Source organism: Pseudopipra pipra, chromosome 8 (assembly GCF_036250125.1).
Source record: "Pseudopipra pipra isolate bDixPip1 chromosome 8, bDixPip1.hap1, whole genome shotgun sequence".
Classification (NCBI taxonomy): Eukaryota; Metazoa; Chordata; class Aves; order Passeriformes; family Pipridae; genus Pseudopipra; species Pseudopipra pipra.
The window spans coordinates 4,801,773-4,819,214 of NC_087556.1; the positions used below are offsets into that span (position 1 = coordinate 4,801,773).

The 17,442-nt window shown below is 37.6% G+C and overlaps 2 protein-coding genes and 1 long non-coding RNA gene across 11 annotated transcripts in view; 2 read left to right on the plus strand and 1 right to left on the minus strand.

Moving 5' to 3' along the window:
* LOC135417813 (catenin alpha-3) overlaps positions 1 to 17,442 on the plus strand; it is a 438,645-nt gene that overhangs the window by 118,532 nt on the left and 302,671 nt on the right. The window contains exon 2 of one of the 7 annotated variants that reach the window (XM_064662323.1): positions 653 to 724. The exons of 5 other annotated variants lie outside the window; for them this stretch is intronic. The gene's annotated coding sequence lies outside the window, so the exon portion shown is untranslated. Of the gene's footprint in view, positions 1 to 652; positions 725 to 15,454; positions 15,831 to 17,442 lie in introns of those variants that run through there. One more of the 7 variants, XM_064662324.1, reaches the window with a different exon arrangement.
* On the plus strand, positions 2,323 to 8,788 carry LOC135417818 (uncharacterized). The gene is made up of 3 exons (XR_010432217.1): positions 2,323 to 4,332; positions 5,731 to 5,822; positions 8,258 to 8,788. It is a non-coding gene; the product is annotated as an uncharacterized LOC135417818 (long non-coding RNA).
* Positions 8,981 to 17,442, minus strand: part of LRRTM3 (leucine rich repeat transmembrane neuronal 3) — a 78,969-nt gene continuing 70,507 nt past the window's right edge. The window contains exon 3 of one of the 3 annotated variants that reach the window (XM_064662328.1): positions 8,981 to 10,610. In XM_064662328.1, the coding sequence (XP_064518398.1) occupies positions 10,401 to 10,610 (210 nt within the window). In that variant the 3' untranslated portion in view covers positions 8,981 to 10,400. The remainder of the gene's footprint in view (positions 10,611 to 17,442) is intronic. The other 2 variants (XM_064662327.1, XM_064662329.1) reach the window with 2 other exon arrangements.

Sequence of the window (17,442 nt, forward strand, 5' to 3'; positions counted from 1 at the left end):
TAAGGCGTTAGAGAGCGTCCGAAGGAGGGCAACAAAGATGGTGAAGGCCTTGAGGGGAAGCAAAGCTGTGTGAGGACACTGAGGGCTCTTGGTGTGTTCAGCTGGAGAGGAGGAGTCTGAGGGGAGACCTCCCTGCAGTTACAACTCCCTTGCGAGGGGCAGAGGAGGGGCAGGCCCTGAGCTCTGCTCTGAGGGGACCAGGGACAGCACCCAGGGAATGGCCTGGAGTTGTGTCAGGGGAGGTTTAGGTTTGATATTAGAAAAAGATTCTTTGCAATTCTTCCAGGATTTTTACTGGTGCTTTATGTACAAATGGATTTATTCTGGAATAGATGGTAGTTTGTTCATCTGCTTTAGTTGAAGCAGCCTTCTTTTTTTTTTTTTTTATTTTTTTCCCCCCTATAGTTGGGTTTTGTGGTTCTAAAGGAAGAATGACTTCATTATGTGTTGAACTGATTTCTTCCCAATAAACTTGAGAATCTAAAAACATGCTATCAAATGTCACTATTTCATATGATGTATTTCAGAGTTTAAAACACATTTTTTTCCCAGAGTTGAAATTAGAATTGCTGACATTAAGGAAATGAAAATGATTGATGGACTGTTTTTACTTGACCAGCTGCTGATGATTTCTCACTCAATATCTCATTAGCTTGTGCTGAAGTCATACATAAGGCAACCTAGAAAATAGCCTGAAGTTCCTGAAACTACAAAGAAGAAAAATGTAAGTTATTCTGGTGCTTTTGATCTATGAACTGTGATTTTTGATGTTCTGGGATGGTGTGATCGATAGCATAATTTTTGTTATTAAATTGTTTACTCTTTACTGAATGTTACAGTATATTATATTTTGGCTCAGAGGCAGGGAGAAAAGGTCACTTAATTTCCTTGTTAGCCACTCTAGCCCTTGTTCAGGTATAGCTTTTTAGGGAGAATGCACTTCCATTGAGACTGAGCATGCTCATCTGAGAGAAATTTCTGGAGCTTCTTAAGCCACAAACTGGTTGCTCTTGGAGAAGATTTTGGAGAAAGAAGGTAATATTTCTGTGGATCCTGAGGGGGTTTTATAAAGTTATAGCATCTCAAAAACCCCTGCTGAGAATTCGTAGCCTGAGAACAGGTTTGCAGGAAAAGAAGGGTACGTGATGAGCAAGAGAGGGGTTGGCTGACTAACGCTTTGATTTTTAGTTTCTTTTATCCATCAGGTCAACTTTGTCACTCTTTCAGAATTGTGTTGCAGTAAAGCACAGCTTTGATTCCATATCTTTTGATTCTCTCAAGGAGAAGGTGGAGGAAGTTCTGGTCAGGAGGGGAGCGGTCTCTGGGAGGCTCAATAGCTGCTTCCCAGTGACACATAAAATTTAAATTCTTAAATCACTATACGGATGAGTTGGTTTCTTCAGGGTGAGACGGAAGGAGTTACCCTCTAATCAAGTATTCTTTCTAATATAGGAAATACCTCAAAAGACTGCAGATGAGTATTTAATTGTGAGATTAACTAGCATGTTGTGGTTATTGCCTGGGTCCAGCTGTGCTCTGCAAAACACTCATTCTTATCTCTGTTGCTGACTCCTAATTATCATCTGTACAAGTGCAAAGATCCCACTACTTTAAAAGGTCAAATGCTGGAACTGTGACTGACTTTAATGGACCCAGAATATCATCTTGTTTGAAGGAGTTAAGCTCAGCTCGGGGGGGGGGGGGGGGTCTTACTGATCTTCTAAACAGTGTGGTCTGTGAATGTTACAGGCTGTGCTTTTTTGACTTTGCCTATATTTCCAGACACCCGTGTTTATTGTAGTGTCTTACAGACATTATTTGAAAAATATGCTCAATATTTCTGCTAAAATACAGTCCTGCTTATATTTTTTTTTTAATTTGTGGTTTTGATGTTTTGACACACTCTCCATGCAGTTTGGCTATTACTTTGATTTTCTGCTGACATTCATGATGCAGAATGGAACAATTTCCACAAAGCAGAAGGAAGGAATTGCACTTAGACCTACTGCATAAGAAAAAATGTGGATAACCAGCAAGAATTCATGCTATTTTCCTCATGCATTTTTTACGAGTATTTTGTGGCAGCCAAAATTTCTGACCAGGACTAGGTTCTATGTCTCTTTTGGCCTCAGACTGCATGTAATTATTCAGACTATGCTGCTTCTCCTTGTAGGAAGCCTTATTACCCACAGGCAGATGTAATCTATCATCTTTTCCTTCAAAAATTCCTCTTTTCCCTCTACCCCAAACAAAATCAGAAAAGATTTATAAGATTCTGCAGCCCATAAAACCTGCTTCATTATCCTTAAATCAAATATATCTGATTGCAAAGCTCTTATTTTTATAAGAATTTCAGGAGCAGAATATTTTATAGGTTTTGGTGTGCTTTTACTAAAGGTGAAAAACGCATTTTTTTTTAAACTAATTTTTTTGAGAGTTATTGCTGCAAAGTAAAAGCCCTTTTAGTCAGAAGGAAAATAATGGATTTACCTTGAGATGTCCAAACAGAGTGAAGTATTCAAGTTCAAATGATAGCATCAATTCAGATGGTATTGTCGCTATATATTGGGTTACTGTCCCATCCTTCTGACGTAACAGAACATCTTATTCACCAATTTTTACAGCCTTGGCAGATGAAGAGGTAGACAGCTTGTTGAAAGTAGGTGGTGTTGTGTTCACTCCCTTTCCCCAGAGGATCAAATTTGATTGGAACCAATCATTTTAAATGAGCAGCTTATTTTGTGCATTCCCATTTTCATTACTTGCTGTTCACTTGTTTATCTTAATCCATTCCCATAATGACCAGCTACACAGTTTTGCCAAGTCCTTCATAGCTCAATCATTTTAGTCTTTCTTTTATGTTGGCTTCTCCTATGGTTTTCTCTCCTTTCTTTCTCCATTTTGCACACATACCCCTTTTCCTGTAAAGATAAGATTAATTTTTTCCCTAGTTGTATGTTTTTCCTAAAGTTTTTCTCATAGGAGAAAGTGTTTTTCAGTGAAGGGATGATTTATATTTGGACAGCTTTAATGGAGATACTGGCTTTGGGTGAGAAATAACTGTAAGGTTCTCAGGGGTTGTTATTGGTAGTTATCACATTTCACCCTCATTCTTCATTGCTGACTTGTTTATCTCTTCAGTTAGACAGGGAACTTAATTTCTTGCTAAAGAAAAGGTAGAGCTTCCAAAATCCCGAGGCAGAATGCATGCAGGTAGGGAAGGAAAGAATGAACAAGTGCCAAAGCTTGTGAAGATGGGAGGGGAGACTGGCAGCACTTTCCATTTGAGTTGTCATTTGAAATTTAAAGCATGAGATTGATTCTGCAGAGCAGAGGCAGATCTTTATGCCTGTTTGGGGTCCAGGTATCTTCTGCAAGATTCTTTCTAAATTCAAGGAGTTATTCAGAGAAATAAAGAAATGGAAGAAAGCTTAAGGAAAAAGGAAGCATTGAAGTGGCTATATTCAAGCCAAACAGTAGATAGGATTACCAAGCAAATTTAATCAATAATGCTTATTCCCAATCAGGTTCACTCATTCCATTCCCATTTAAGTGTATAATTTAAAAAAGATTAATTTCTTTTTTTTTAATGTACTAATCATCCTCACAAACAGTCTTTCTGAAAGCTCAGGTTTTGGAAAGTGCCTTACTTTCTTCTCTTAAAACATCACGAGACTCTCAGTCTCTGGTAGCCTGTATGGCATTTTTTCAAGGTGGCCATGGCATTTATGGGTGCAGACCTCTAAGGGGCACTTAAGTTAAGCATAAGGAAAAATAATCTAATAAGAAGACAAGTTAAGCATGGATACAGATTGATTGTAGATACTGTGTTCCCCGGAGACTGGAGGGTTTCTAAGACACTAGAGAAGCACCTGTCTTAGTAATGTTGGTTTTGGTTTGAGATGGGGACGACGTCATGTGTGCTTCTTCCAGAAACTTCTGAAGTTTCTGTTGTAATCACTTGATGGAAGTGGAATTAGAACAGTTGATACTGATATCTATTAATCATATAGATTCAAGACTTTAGGGTGCAAAGAGATTAAAAAAAGAAGAAAACCAAATCCTGACATCACCTTGTGTAGTGGTAGAATGAAAAAAAAAGAAATGGATTTTTATTAACATGTTCTGTTGTACTTATGAATTTATATTTGCAAGATCTAATGATGAAGAAGAGGAGTCAGACAAGCTTTATCATGTGCTTGGTAGGCAGCAAACCTGCTCAGCTCTGGAGATGGATACCTGGAGAGGCATTTCCCTCTGATATATCGCCTGGAATTATTATATTGTACTTTTGTCATTCTCAGTTGTGACAGTTAGAACATGCAGGAAGAGGTAAGTTGCAGAAGTGCAAAGAGAAGTATGAGCTGTCTAGATAATACTAGAGCAGAAGACAAAAAAAAAAAATTTGTTTGTGAATCTTATTTGCATATTCAGATATACCATTGATATTTTTTCCTTTCCTGAAAATGAGAAATAAGGCTTTTGGATGGCAAAGTCTAGACTAATTGTGTGAGTTTACAGGTTCTTTAAAAATAAAGTTACCAACAGCAAGACATGAAAGAGAGGTGCATCATTATTACTAGAAAAATAAATCAGTTTCATTATTTCTTTTGAAAGAATATATTATAAGAAAATATTCAATATGAATGGTGGAGTTAATGGCTTCCCATGCCTCATTTATGACACACTCTTGTATAAAACTCCTGGAATTATTGAAGTGCACAGTGCTGCAGAGACACATTGTTTTCTTTTAATGAGCATTCTCAGCCCTAGTTGATGAGGTTTTCTTCTCTAAGAAACACAGAATTATTGTATAGCAATGTTTAAATTATTGAACTTCGAAGTATGTTTCATTGGTGCAATCACTTATGATTACATTGCAGATAGAACTATTGCTGAATTGCACCCACCTTAAAAGTTTGTTTCTAATGGAATACAAAGTGGGAAGTACTCTCTGTGAAAGCTGGAGAAGCCATATTTTCATATAACTGCACAGTTTTAATCCCTTTGGTGTTCATTACAATACCATCCATCCTGTTCCTGTCAGTTGACTTAAGGCAATTGATAAAGCAATCATCAAACATTAATGTTAATCCAAAGAAATTCTGTACTAATGTGACATTAATTAATGCTCATTTATATAATATTACCCTTACATGCATCATGTCTATAGTGGTGGAACAGTGTCCGCTGTTATGAATGTATTAGAGCTTTAATGTAACAGTGCTGGGTGTAATGAGTTCTTTGTTGCAGGTTCATTTGCTGTTACACAGCAGACGCCTCTTTGTACTTAACCATCAAAAGAGACAGTTTTAAGAATGAGTTATTTACATATAAAATTGATGTTGATCAAGTAGATTATAAGCTCCATGCCATGTGGGATTTTCACAGCTGTACACACTGCACTTCAGCTTACATAAAAATTCTTGGCAAGGTTCTAGTGGTAAAATGTTAATTTTTGGGTGTTCATTAAAGTAACATTAATCATGAACTCTGATTATGTTCACCTTAATTTATTCTAAAACTTTATAATTAAAATTAATCAGATTCCGTAATGAAGTAGAGCAGGATAATGAAATTTGGCCTTGTTACTTTATAATAGAACTATTATTTCACTGAAATGTTAGAATTTTTTCTGAGGAATTTAACGAACATCTGCTTTTAAATATGGATCATACAGTCAAAGTTGTATCTAATAGAGTTTTGTGTGTCTCTTTCTATGTTGAGAAGTGTTTGCAGTGCTTTGGGAGAAGTGGGCCTATTGTTTGGTTACTATTGTGCTGGACTTGAGAAAGCTGGCAAAAAATAAATTCACCTTTCTGGTGAGCTGAATCTTGATTTTAAGTCCCCCCAACCCCCCTCCCCCCCCTCCCCCCGGGGGAAATCTGATAATTAATGCCACAGGGTTTCAGGTCATGTCTGCACTTCAGGTGACTGAATGGATGCTGTTCGTGCTCCCTGGCAGTTGTCAAGCTGTCATTATCAGTTCTGTGATAGTCGTATTTCTGTGCTGAAAATGGAAATCCTTAATTTCTACTGGAACAAAGAGAAGAGGCAGCTCTTCTTGTCAAAGTAGATTTACTTTCTGCAGCGGTTGTGAATGTTACCAGTTTATAAGACTCAAAGAAGCTGTGTACATGTTCAGAGAGGGACTGGTAAGATGCCACGCTTGGCTCAGTAAGTCCCTGACCTGCAAATCCTTGAGATCTGTGGGGGCTTTCGGGGGAAATACTGCTTTGTGCCTGCCCCAATCTTTGGTTCTTTGGGTTTCATCTCTCAGCTGCTGTTTGAGACAGATTATCAAGCCAGGTGGACCTGTGATCTGACCAAATAAAACCATTATTATATTCAGCCTTTACTGGTAAGATTTACCTTCAGGAAGCCCAGGCCCCTGTGACCCAGGCAAAACTCCAGAGCAAAAAGGTCTCTCCCTCAGGAGAGCAGGATTGGGCTAGAGAACAGGAGCTAAGATGTTCTTTTTCACCTGTTCAACTGCCCCTTTTTGCTAGACCAGCTGGGAGCTGAATACAGCTGCTTGTATCTGCCATGATACGTGATCACGTAATTAGTTTGTATTAACCATCTTTGAGTATCTTCACTGCTAATAAAGCAATTTCCAGAATTTGTTACAGTTCCATTGGCACTGGATTTGTGGCTTTGGTTTTCAGGTCATGGTGTTGCCCTTGCAGTTTTATTTTATTTTTTTTTTACCATTCATGTTTTGCTTTTTGCACAGTTTCTCTTTTCATGTCAAATCTGAGGCTTGGAAATAAAAGCAGGAGATGATAAATGTCTTGAGAGAGAGGGAGAGGAAATGAGTCTATCAGTAAAGCAAGTTAGTACACAACTTCTGAGGTTGCTATTTTCCATTTGTTGTGTATTGCTAGAAGAAATCTGATATTTGCGCTGATATTTACGACGTATCTCTGAAAATTATGTATATTTCTGAGGTTTTTTTGGTTTTTTTTTTGGTTTGTTAGTCGTAGCTCTCAGAACCCTTGAAAATAGTTTGTACTACAAATTTTCTTGATAATTAAAGCAGTCATTTGATTTCTTCTCTAGATGTTATTTTTGTGTTTAACTGTCTTGAGACGTGCAGGAATTTTTCAAATTAATCATTTATCTTCCTATGTACCTTCTTCTCTAGACAGGACCTCCATTCAGATACTCGGCCTTGGTTTCCTAGTGGATGTTTCAGCCCTGTGCATTGCTGTACCTCCTGATGGATGGTGGGAATTGTTGCTTGTAGCTAGATTTATTTTTCAAATTGTCTTGGTTTTTTTTATTGCTAGAGGTTATACTCTCTATCAGTTTGTACTTTGCAAGCGTAATGAATTCACCCAGCTTTTTCTTGGTGAAAAGATCTGCCAGGATCTGGCAGTGTCACTTAACTGTGAGACAGAGATTGATGCTGTTGGCTACTTCTATTTCTGGTTTATGGATCTTTATTGCAAAGGGAAATGATACATGAAAGTGACCCCCTGGTAATAAATACTTGCACCCATACACTCAGCCTACTTTCTTCTTGCTAACTTAGCTTAGAAGGCTGGGGCTTTGTGAGGTGCTAGGTTTTTGGTTTGTCCACGTTAACCACAGCAATTGGTATTTCTGTGCACTCAGCACTGGCAAGAATATGTTGGAAAGCACGTGTACACACACTAACACGGGAATTTAGGAATGGGTTCATGTTTGGATTAGCTTAACCTGGATTTTTTTTCATGATGATTTTTTAGAGAAGGTACCTACCTGCCATTTGGCTTTCTTGAGGACATCTACCTTGTTGAGAATAGCAGGTTTCAGGTTAATGTGGTCCACTGAAAAAATGCTATTTACTTGATATATCCAGAAATGTATGTTTTAACAGCCTAGGTTTGGGGTGAGCTGCTGCCTTGGGCCCTGGGATGTTGTATCCATCTTCCAGAGAACTAGAGGGGCCTGTGGGGGCTACAGACAGCCTGTTATTTCATATGCCTGGGAAGTTGATTGTGAGAGTGTAACAGATCATTGTGGTTGGAGAGTCATTGCTACTTTTGTGACTCTGCTTCTACCATTTGCCTAGTGATATGTTGATCTGGGGCTGCAAGTCTTGGGATTCATCAAGAAAAGGAGAATTGTTTGTGTGTATGTGAATATCTACCCAGTCGTGCTTTTTTAACCAGATACACTAAAAAGGTTTTGTTCTTGGCATAAGAAGACGTTTTCTCATATTAGCCTAAATTCATTAGTGTCTAACATTGGAAATACTCATGTTGTACAGTCCTCCAGAAATCAGGAGTATGTGGAGCCTCTGAACACTTGGGCGTTTTGAGTAACTGCAACAGTGCCAGGACCTTGTTCCCACACTGTAAATACTTGAGGATAGTTGGCCAAGGTAAATAATAGGAATTACAGAGTAACTGAGATGATCTTTTGGAAGCATGGTGTTTGATCCTGACAGCTCAGGCCTGCTCCAGTGCCAGAATGCCTAAACATTAAACCTCAGAAGGAACTGTGGAAGGATGCAGTTGACTTCTTCCTGCAGTACAGAAGTCACTTGACTCTGGAGTGACACCTGCCTTTTTGGTTTCAGTTTCCATTACCAAAATGGATTTTCAAACTGTAGGTAGTAAAATTCCAGCACTGGAGAAGGTGACCACAAATTCAAGACCCCATGTAGTAAAGAAATAAGAAATTGAAGTGTGGAACTTTTTAAGATGAGTCTTTAAAAGACAAGTGATGTTCTGAATAGCAAATGATTTATGCAAAATATGTTACAAAATCTAAGATGCCAAATAAATAACCAATATAATGTATTCTGTTTTGACACTTTGTTTCCACTTGAGAGGTAGTGAATGCAGATGGGTTTGTTAACAATTTTTTGAAGGTATTTTCACTCTATTCACTTTGTTCTGTACAACCAATTTTACTGTAATTTTAAATTTCAGTCTTCTGCCTTGAAGCTGCATGAAAATATGTTGGGATAAACATCCAGAAAAATAGATTTGTGATTATATAATTTCTCTTTATTATAAAAAAGTTGCTTCACCATATGAAACTTTTTTCTCCTATGTTTTGGAAGGCTCACGTTCCCTTTTGAATTTCACCAAGTTGGCATGATATAATGTGTACCTAATTTCTGTAATCTTTTATGATTACGACATGAGGGTATTGGTATAAAAGTTACTCTCATACAGTATTGAGAAGCCTTGAGGACTTAAAACCAAAGAATGGGATATAAGAATGCTTTGACCCAGATATTAAATGATAGACAAAAAGGTAATGTAGTAATTGGTAAAGACGTAATAATGAATTATTTTTTTTTTATTATTTAAAGGTTTTGGTGGTTTTTTTTCCTTAGCTTGCTGTATCACAATGCTAAGGGCCTATTAACCTATACCATTTGTTCCAAATTACTATATTTTTCAGCAAATAGATGTTTCTTACTTTTGATTAATATTTTACATTTTCTGAGTAGTATAAGGGCTTGTTTCTGTTGCCACTTCTGTCATCAGCTGTCTGTGGCATAAGCAGATTTTGGACCCATTTGTCTTTAAGAAGAAGTGCAAGTGCCTGATCTGGCAGACTCTACTTTCACAGTAGATTTTGTAGCTGCTTATTGAAGTCTCCTGTCCACATTGTCTTGCAGAACACTGAGACTTTACAAGACATCACCAGCCCTAGCTAAGAGTTGCATACATAAACTTTGTTGTTAAAATGTATTGATACATTTTTGTGACTTAGAAATCAGGCTGTATTTCAAGGCAACAGGTAAGTTTGAGGAGAATTTAAATTCTTTTTTTAAATTATCATTTCTAGGAAAACTTGGCTATATATTTCAAGAATTTCTTAGAAGTGAATAGTTAAACCCTCCCTCTGGAACTAGTAGATAAAATTCTACACATTAAACACGGTAAAAATGGTGCATATTCTGCAAAGGACAGAATTTTAGGTTAAAGTTTTCTGGGCACAAAAGCAGTAACAAAATGATCCCTACAAAACAGAGTAACTGAATAACACAAGAAATAACTTGTTAATTTGAAACTTTAGAAACTGAAACTTGTAAAATAAGATGTAATTAAATTATGACACTGTACATACCAGCTGTTCTTGGTAATTGAAACTTTACAATATGAAAAATACATTACATCTGTACAGTTTATACAGGTAGGTAGGATGAGTTTTGAAAAAGATTCACTTCAAGGGTCAGACTCTGAAGTCAAAAAATACTGCACAACTTAACTAATTACAAATTGTAGACTTGAAACAATTAATCTTTGTGATTGGTTTTTAATTTGAACAGGAATCTTAGAATCCATAGTATTATGTCTTCTCACTTCTGTCCATAATGTTACATAGAATTTGGTTGCAGCCTCTGCTACAGGAAAAAAACCCCGACAACAAAAAAACCCCCCGGCCCCCATTCAAGCCAACTGCTGACTGTGGTCCTTGATCCGGGCTGCTGTGGTTATTGTGCTCAGATCCAGATCAGTCTCTAGGTGTGTTTCCACTGTTTCTTCCTGGTTATTTGAGTCATAGGGCTTGTGAGCAAGCAGTTCATGATGCACTCCACAGTAACTGAGCGTGGGCTGATCATAGGCAAGAAATGTTGACACATTCATAGACAATGGTATCTAGGGGAAAAACAAAGATGAAAAACAGCCAGTTACAAGAAGACAGAAGCAAATTGTACTAGCCTGAATTTGATGTTGAAAAACCAGACTGTCTGCACGTGAAAAAAAACATTGTCTTCCTTTTCTCTATCCTTCTACCCCCTCCTCTCCACCCAAACCCTGGTCTTCACTAGGATGTTTTAAATCTGACCTCTACCACCTTTGGTCTTGTGGCCCAGGGCTTGTATGTGCTTGAATGTGTTTGTGAGGGTTAAGATGTGATTGAACTTGAATTATCTTTAGAGTGTGATTAGCCTCAGCTAAAATCAACCTATCAGGAAATATTTCAAATGAAATGGGAATGCCTGTTCAAGTTCAAGAGTGGCTGGTGAATCTTGCTGGAGTATGTCAGTGGGTGTGATACCATCTGCTTGGAAATACAGATGAGATGGTTCCTATTATTTAGAGCATACGCATCAATTTAAATTTAACAGCTTTCAATAAATATGGTCCAATATCCTGTTAGATTGTTATCTTGTGGTACTTCTGGAAGCTTCCCTGTTGCAGGTTTAATTCAAATGCTTCAGCTGAAAAGCGTAGGAATTTTTCTTTACTATTTTCTTGGGGGCTTTGAATGCACTTCAGCATAGAATGACATACAATACACTGTAGAATCAGAGATGAAATTCATACAGATTTTGAAATGTATATATTTGTACTTTTACAGCTCCAAATGTATTTTCTAACCTAATTTCATGGACATGGCATGGTACTGGATGGGGTCACCATGGACATGGATTACTTCTAGAGCTGCAATGGAGTGAACATGTACTCTGTCCTGCAGACAGTGTGTGTGTGTTATGACCTTATTAATTGGTCATATTCCCCATGGCCTTTTTTTCATATATTTTTCATGTAATGTGTGTAAGTTGCTGGCATTGGATCATGTTCTGTTTCCAGGAGTATCAGCACAGAAGGAAAGCAGAAGGGAGGAAAGGAGCACTTGCTGCTGCAGACCTGTAGTCAGAAACAAGCTAATTATGGGTGTCGGCTTGTTCTAATTTCTTTCTGACACTGCCGTGACAACCTTGCAGTAAAGCAGCAGGACTGGAGGTTGGGCAGCAATTCAGGGAGGGCTAAGGGAGCTCCGTGTGGAATTTCTATGGAATGCAGACAGCTGCATACATGCATTCTGTCATGCATATATATAGAGAGAGGCTTGTGTGGGAAGGCACAGAAGAGGAGACCAAAGGCCCAGCTGAGATGAAACAGAACAACTTTCGAATTAATGGCATTTTCCTTAGGCTGGTCAAGTTTACGTTCTGGAAAAAAAAAAAAAAAGCTTATGTGGTTCTCCTTTGCTATTTTTTGAAGTGATATGTGAAGTCATGTTGGCAATTCTACCTTACTCTGGGCAAACAAGAGCCAGGAATGATTGCACTCTGCAGAAGAGCCTAGACTGGTTCTCCTGTAACCAGGTCATTCCTGTAGAATGCAAAATCTGTGCCTTTTAGAAAATTAGTGATGTGCAGACCTGTTATAAAACCTTACAGATAGTTTCTTCTGACCTGCTCCTTTTTTTCTTGCTGAATCTTATTTTCCTTTTTAAATGTGTCCCCTTCTGTCTCTGTTTCCTGAAATGGTCAGGATCTGATCACCTGCTGTGTTTCTTTTTAGTGTGTTTGGGGAAGGAGACTTCAACCCTCATGGCGTGGCAACTAAGGAGGGAACATCCCTATTTGTATCTCCTCCTTTGCAGCTTTCCTTCCTCTTTTCCATCTGGTAGTGCTATGTCTCAGTAAAAAGTTCTAGTTCTAGAAACCTCCTGTTCTTTCAGCTTATTCAAATAAGTACTAGCACAGCATTTATGATGATAGCTCTCCTCTTTGACAACAGTTCTGGAGTAAAAATCCCTGCATTGTGTAATTATTAGTGATGTGGGAATTTCATACTGTTTGGAGTTCAGATGAACATCAAAAAGCCCCAGCTTATCTCAGATTTACAGTTCAGAAGCCTTAAAATTGCAGTTTCTATTCAAGGAAGCTGCGTTTCATTGCATAGTATTAAATTTCTGTACAGTGAGGGAGGAAGTTCCAGCAACCCTGTCTTTTCAGGAAGGAAGTTTAAAACTCCAGACTTATTTTACACAGAAAGCATAGCTAAAAGTTTGTATTTACAAAACTGTATAACAACCCCCAATTTTTTTTTTAAATAATTCTATTTAGTCCTGAAAAGAATGTAGTCCAGTGTTTGGAATGTTGATTTCTTTGCATTTCTGTTTCAGTCATCACTGGCAGTTGAAAAGTTACCACAGATTAAAAAGAAAGCTTTTCTTAAAGGAAAAAAGAAAAAAAAAAAGGAAGAGAGATAATTTGGTTCTGGTTTCTCTGTAGCAGTTACAGAGACCTCTGCAGGAAATAGGTTCTTTTATCCAGCCTGCAGAAGTGTATTTACTGCTAAACAGATGTGAACTGGTTGGGGAGGGGAATTCTTCAGGCTACAGATGAATATCTCAACAGTCAGCAAAGATGGGAAGGGTTCTTGCAAAGGCTTGGAGCATTTATTAAGCTTCTGGTGTTGTGTCTGTGTTCTTATTTGTTTACTTGACCTTGGCTGGGCCTTTGTGAGAAACAGCATTTTTTTTTTCTGAATGTATTGTATTTAGAACCAGAGACAATATTTTCAGCCTAAGGATTTTGGTATTTTGTTAAATTTCATGGCTGTGAGGTGTTCAAACCTCCTGGGGGGATTTTGAGACTCGGCCACAGAATCCTGAAAATGAAAGCTCGGAAAATTAAGGCATAAGAGCACAGCCACGAGTTTGGAGTGGCTTGAGAATGTAGGCATGGGAAATTAGGATAGGGCAATGTCATATTACCCATGGGGATGACAGCACTAAGGGCTGAAAATAGATGCTCATAAGAAGGAGGAATGAAAATAAGTAAACCAGGCTTCACACTGAATAGAAAAAAATGATCTGAAGTATAGAATCAATAGAAGTGATGGAGCTGTGATAGATCATTGTGAAAATGTACAGAATTACAGTGTAATGGCAATGCCCTGTACAGCATAGCATGGGAATATAATATATCAGCATATGGTCAACATATGAGAGTTAAATCTATTACATACAGAAGTTTTGTGGTTGTTTTCAATAAAAAAAAAAGGAACAAGCCCTTGTATTATATAACAGGGAACCATACAGGTATTATTGGCATGAAGCAAAATTAAATGCTTCATTCGTGACCATATGAAGAATCCTGTTATTTCAAATGAACCTCAAAACAAACCTGATACTTTACCATCCATTAGTTTGTGACTTTTTTTTCTTATGAAGTCTTAGGACAGGACTGTAGTAAGATTGTTCTGTACCTACATCTACATCTCCTGCCTCTGCACCCCTGCATTTAAATTATCTCTGTGATTTAGGCAGGTCTTGCATGTGATAAGTATCTTATTTTCTCTCTAGGAGGCCCTGGAGCTGTCTGATAGGTTTTTATGAGAAGAAAGCACCTATCTGATTATCATCTTATCCCGTTTCTTTGTCTGCTTCTTCAAACATGTATTTACTTAAAAGTGCTGTGCTGTGAAACAGGGGAGATAATTAAACTCGCACTTCTGTTAAAAGAATAGATAAACCTGCTATAGCCAATTTTTGACAGTCATGGATTTACAGTTGAGCTCCTTCTAGCTCTTCTACCAAAATGGAACTCAGCCATGAGGGTAAGGGTACCAGAAGTAGCTTTTTGTTGGTGGTGGTATTTGCACACACTATGAGGAGGCCACACCAGAAGGCAACGAGTGCCTTGGATTGAATTGTTGTCCCTTTCAAGTGCTGCAATAGGGACAGAGATTGCTGCAGAGATTGCTACTCGCTTCAAACATCTTAGTTTTCCTTCAAACTTCTAAATTCTGAGGTTGCTCTTCTTTTGTGTTTGCACATTGCAACCTTTCAAAGTCCAAATTCTAAAGGCCTGGCAAACGGCAATACATTGTTAGATCAGCTGGGGAGAACTTGGGTTTGAAATGTTACAAGGAATAGGTATGAACTCACCAAGTTTTCCTTGTGAATGGCAGAGAAGAGTTAAATGCAAAGGGAAAGATATTTTTAAGCTTTTTCCTGCTTCTCTCAAACTAATTTTCTGCTCAGTTCAGGCTGTAATTAAAAACCTACCAAAAGTGTAAGCAGCAAGAATAGCTTTCATTGAACAGCAGAATTGTTCTTCACACAAACATTAAGTTAGTGCCCTCTTGGTGAGGGAGAATTGTGTTTTCTATCCAAAGGGCACACCTGTCCAGGTGTTGTACATAATTCCAGCACTCAAGAACTCTTGCTTTTCTTCTGCTACACAGTAGTGGTATGTTTCATGTGCTCTGCTTGGGTTTGGTCATGTTTTTATTTCAGCTTGTTCATCTCTGGTTACCTTTGGGGTCCCACATTCTACATTCCCATATAGAAATAATGCAACCAGGTGTTACTGGGCATCTGTTTTGTGCCCAGCCTTCACTACTGTGTCAGACTAAACACGTGTGATAGCTGCACATTCCTCGTGACAGAGAAAGACAAGAGTGAGGAAGCAAAGGGCAGGTGAGAGACCTGAGCCACATCTGTGTTTTAAGCCTTTTAAACCATGGATTCTGCCACTCTCAATGTGAGGACCAGTTGTCTCCATGGTGATATAAGAAACAAAAATGAGCTCCTGTTTCTAGGCTTGTTTTCGTGGCTGAATGCCCTAGGTTCACATTGATACTGAAAAAGGAAAAGCCTTAGTAAGTGCATGATTAGAATTATAGTCCATCAGTAACAGTATTCTTATCTGTTCAATGTTGAGCATGAATTTTTAGTAATTTATGATGCAGGAGAGGAGGGTGGTGTTAAAAAGTAAAAATCACCTTGAAAAACAGAGGCCAGACCTTTGGAACCTTTGCTTTGAATGTTGGACATCTAAACAATAAGCTGGTATTTTCTGAGGGATGGGAGAGAGTACAGAGAGTATTAAATTGCTGCTTGATTCCGTGAGGAAACCAGGCAAATTTTTTTTAGGTTTGTCAATGTAGATTTGGCATCTTAATTTTAGTAGAAGAAAATATTTTCAGCAAGTTGAATATGCTAATTTTGACAATGACCTTTACCAGTTTTGGAAATGCCAAAGTGAAGAGCTGCTAACAACTGCTACAGAATATCACCCCTTTCTTATTTTTAAGAAGAAGATAAGGAAGAAGAGAAAGCAGAATTAAAAGGTTTTGTTTTTCATTCTCATTCAGTTTATTGGGGTTCAGGCTAAGACATAGTGAGCTGTGGTTTCCTAGTTGCTGGACTTTTTGTCTTGCATGTTGTTAATTTTCTTAAAATTTGAACAGCGTGACATTTGCTTAAGATTTTTCCTTCCTGCAAATAATGTGACATTCATGGGATGAGAAGAACTTGTGAGTTGATTAGCTTTAATTGCTGGCTTGACTTTGAAAGAAGTGTGTTTTACATTTTATTTGGTTAGACAACTATGCTAGCTATTAATACTAAACAAATGAACAAGATGTAAATACTGTTCTGCCTGGGAAGGTAAATGTCTCCTCTGCTTTTCTTCTCAATTTGTGTTGATGTGGATTCTTTCAGTTGTGTGGGGTTTTTTGTTTGTTTGTTTTGTTTTTTTTAATAGCCTACAGTTTGGTATTTTTGTTTCTTTTTTCTAATAACAAGCAGCAATGTAGTAAAGTGAATTAGGGAAGCAGGTGTGAGAGTCTAGGAGTAGAATTTGATCCTTTCAGTTGCTGCATTGTTTGAAATATGCTTCATGATATTTAATAATGAAGTGTATATTATCGTAAGGTAATTCTAAAATTTTATTACAGTTACATCTCTATCTAATTAAACACTAACCTTTTTAGGCTCCTCATTTGTTTTTAATTTTTATACAAAACTTGCTGTTTATTGGATAGGCACTGAAGGCATAATTACTGAGTATTGTTCAAAAAAGGCAGCTCTGAACTTTATGGGACTAAAAGTAAATCAACATAGGTAAAGCTTTTACTTTACATGCTGAAAAAATGATGGATTCAGATCAAACTATTGCCTAGCAAGCATTTGTTACATATAGAGAAAGGGAGTTCTTTTTTGTCTTAATAAAGTTTGTTGGAGTTTGGAGAACCTGACCATCATACTGTATCTTAGTTTTAATTCACTACTTAGCAATCACTCTTAAAATATGAAGAAAATGCATGAATAAAAGCACATTAAAGAAGACACCTTTGAAAAGTGAATCATGTATTTCTAGAGATGTCTCAGGGTATGTGTCTGTAAGCCACACATATTTGGATAATGGATTTATATTGTACCTGTACACTTTTAAGTCATGTTGACAAGCTGTCAAATAGGTCAGCGCACCTCTTTCCCTTTTCCTCTGAAAGTCTTAGAATACTAAGAAGGAAACAAGACTTTACTGATGTGTGTAGGAGCAAATGGAGCTGAACGAAAGAAACCAGTGAGATGAGTTTGATTTATAATATAGATTTGTGTCAAGTGTCCCTTAAACCGAAACCTATTGTATCACAAAGTAGAAGAAGCAACAGATTGGAGTTTAGAAAAGCTTGTCCAAGCTAGACTTAGTTAAATATTAGAGTGCCTTATTTAGTCAAATAGTCCAAGGCCTGGTCATGCAGCTTTTCTTGCAGAAACTTTTTGTTTTGGAGAGCTCTGTGGAAAGTCAGGTCTGTGTGTGGTAACCAGTGGTATTGCTCATCAGGAGAAAAAAAATCACTGCAGACTGACTGTATGCAATATCTAATCAGTTATGACACAGGCTGCAGTTATTTTCACAGATTTTCATTAAGTTTTCTTGTTTTGGTTGATAGTTGA